The 3,160-nt window shown below is 45.9% G+C and overlaps 1 protein-coding gene across 1 annotated transcript; it reads left to right on the top strand.

Moving 5' to 3' along the window:
* The first annotated feature begins 324 nt into the window (after nucleotides 1-324).
* LOC115381695 (uncharacterized) lies at nucleotides 325-3,160 on the top strand. Its single transcript, XM_030083259.1, has 5 exons — nucleotides 325-475; nucleotides 1,724-1,981; nucleotides 2,065-2,325; nucleotides 2,508-2,642; nucleotides 3,018-3,160. Exons 1-5 carry the CDS (start codon nucleotides 445-447, stop codon nucleotides 3,047-3,049), a joined length of 717 nt encoding a protein of 238 aa, XP_029939119.1. The 5' UTR covers nucleotides 325-444; the 3' UTR covers nucleotides 3,050-3,160.

The raw sequence follows: 3,160 nt of genomic DNA, 5'->3' as shown, positions 1-3,160 counted from the left end.
CTTTGAAGACCACGTTTGTCCACTAGAGGACACCAAAAACATATGAAATGTTGCACAAACCAGAGGGGAACTATTTTACCTTAGATGAATCTTTTATGCATGACAGAAGACTTTCATCTTGAAGAAAGCTTCAATCTTGTAAATTTGGCAACTGAACAATAAAGTGCTGCTTATAAAGTCTCCCTCTCTCTCTCTCTCTCTCTCTCTCTCTCTCTCTCTCTCTCTCTCTCTCTCTCTCTCTCTCTCTCTCTCTCTCTCTCTCTCTGCCTGTCTGTGTGTTTTTGATACTTCTTACTTTGATACTTCCATTTCCTATGATGTGGTTCATGGTTTTACATCCTGTTCTATGAAATCGACCGAAAAACCGTAAATGCAGTTGGTGCTTTGATCAGGTCGTTTTCAGACCTGTTGTTTGAGTTGTTAACGAGAAAACGTCGTCTCAGGATGGAGGTCCCGTCGCTCTGCGTCCTGCTCGGTGAGACATTTCTACTTCTTCAACCATTTATCAGGCCATTGAGACGGTTCCTTCAGGTTCCTTCAGGGTCCTCTGTTTCTTTACATTTCTTCAGTTTCCTTTACGTCCCTTCAGGTTTCTTCCAAACTCAGACCAGAGAGTTGATATTAAGCCATAAAGCTTTCACACAAATTATGACAAAATGAACATTTAATCTTATCATATGTACACATTAGATTCATTGTCAAAATTTCTTTTATCATTGGGGTTAAAAAAAAAACTGCTTTAAAAGAAGAAGTTGAATTGGGGGGGGGGTGCTCAAACACGATCAGATGTTTCAAATATCCTTCCTTCCTGTGACCAGAAGACTCTTTGCTTCCTCTTCATGTAAACAGTGTTTGATGTGTTTTGGTTCGTTTCATCCTTCCTCTGCTGATATTCGTCACTGATAAGTCTGGACTGATGTTTAGAAAAGCTTATTAAACTTTTGTCCTGTCTCATTTGATTCTCAACTCTCTTTGACTTTATTCTGTGTGGAGTAATGCTGAAAGCCGTTTCCCTCTGAGAGGAATGAAGGATTTTTCTATTCTGCTCTATTCTATAAGAAAATGCTGAAATTGTCTGAAATTATTGGAAAAGAATAGTGAAACCAAGAGTGGCGGGCCGCTGACATTCACATGGACAGACGACCAAGTTGGGTTGTTACTATGGTGACGGTCTAAAACCACCAAGTCCAGGAGAGTATGGACCGGGACCAGGACCAGGACCAGGACCAGGACCAGGACCAGGACCAGGACCAGGACCAGGATATAGACGGGAGTCCTGACACTCTGGAATAAAACACTGTTCTTTTCTACTGAGCATGTGCAGAAGAAACATTTTCGAAAAGTTGCTTTTAAGCCAATTTCCACAATCATGAAGCAAAAAAAGTTGCCTTTTCAAAGACTCTAAACACTGTAGTTTGGTAAACAGCACTGAGAACATTGGGATAGTTCATCTCCAGACTCTTCAGTGGAGCCAGATTTCATCCTGAGAAACTCCAGGAAGTCAAACAATGTTTCCTCTGAGAGCACCGGGTGGTTTCTAAGGTCAGTTGTAGTTTCTAAAAAGTTTTCTTTGGTGTACTAATCGGATTTTGATTTCCTCAGGGTAGAGATGTCTTCTGCATTCATGTGATCCTCCTCAACTTAAATCCAGAACCTGATGTTTGGAACCGCTGCCTGACAGAGCAGAGATCCGTCATTTCCTGTTTGTCTCCTTGTCTCGTAGCCACGCTGAGCGTCAGCCCCGACAGATCTCAGTTCTTCCGGTACGACCGCGTCGTTCTGAACTGTTCCTCCACCTCCAGCGGCTGGACGGTGAAGAGAACCACCCGGAAACACGTCGACCAGGCCTGCGGGAACGGCTGGTCCGTCCCGGGAAACTCGTCCTGCACCATCCGGTTCACCTATCCGTCTCACACCGGAGTGTACTGGTGTGAGTCCGAACAGGGCGGCTGCAGCAGCAGGGTCAACCTCACCGTGGCTGGTAAGGCGACGCCCGGCCGCCTCGTGCTTCTCGCTTTTCGCCGCATGTGAGGTCAGTACAGGCTGGTTGTGTCTGTGCCTCAGATCGAAGCGTCATCCTGGAGAGTCCTGCACATGGCGTGATGGAGGGAGGCAACGTAACCCTCCGCTGCTCCTACAAAGAAGAAGAAGATCGTCAGTCCACGTCCATGTTTAACGCCAGCTTCTTCAAGGACGGTGTGTTCAAAGGGACGGACGGCAGGGGAACGCTGACCCTTACGGGGGTGTCCACCGCCCAGCAGGGCTTCTACAAGTGCAAACACCCCACCAAAGGAGAGTCAGCAGAGAGCTGGCTGGCAGTGACAGGTAAGAAGTCCAGACGTCCAGAGATGCTCTGTAATCTGAATGTTAGTGGGAGGAAGATGCTCCATAGTCTGGATGCTGGTTGCAACAGAGTGGTTCAGTGAGGAGATATATGCTAATGCTAAAGCTAGCAGTCCAGACCCAGGAAATGTCCAGACTGAGGTTGTTCGGTTGGGTTCTGACAGAACGAGCTGGGACGGCCGTGGTGGAGACGACGCCTCTCGTTCCGTGGATCAGGGTGGTTTGTGGAGTCCTGCTGTTCCTTTTCTACAACACCCTGCTGGTTGTGTCCGTCTACACCTACTGCAGGTGGTACCGAGGTGAGTCTGATTGCGTTTTCTTTTTTGAAAAATTTGTTATTTACACGGTAACGTTTTGAAGATCAATCACTCCCATCTGTGTTCATGATGCCTTTAAGTACATACGACTGTACCCTGATGTCCATCAGAGAGCACGTCCCGAACAGCCGTTCACTGCGGCCGTGGTCCGCATGAGCAGTGGCAGCGTTTTCCCTCCTCGGGATCTGTTCTCAAAAAGTAGCATTTTCAGTTGCTCCAAGCACCGTTGTTGTATAAACAGACACCCAAAACGCTCTGAAAGTTTTGTGTTTTCATGTAAACTGGGCTTCAACTGCACAAACATTACTAACCGTGGTGAGGCTGCATCCAGAAACATGCTGTTTTTTTCTTTTCCAGCTAAACGCGACGCAAAAAACACGATGATTTGACGACGTCCAGGAGATCAAATGGAGAGTAGCAAAATTATATTTTTTATTATTGTATTATATTTTTCTGCCAAATCATTATTTGAATAATTTATCTGCTATTAAAGTCATTGA

Source organism: Salarias fasciatus, chromosome 3 (genome assembly GCF_902148845.1).
Source record: "Salarias fasciatus chromosome 3, fSalaFa1.1, whole genome shotgun sequence".
Classification (NCBI taxonomy): Eukaryota; Metazoa; Chordata; class Actinopteri; order Blenniiformes; family Blenniidae; genus Salarias; species Salarias fasciatus.
Note: the sequence above shows the minus strand (reverse complement) of the source record. Positions and strands in the feature narration are given on the sequence as shown.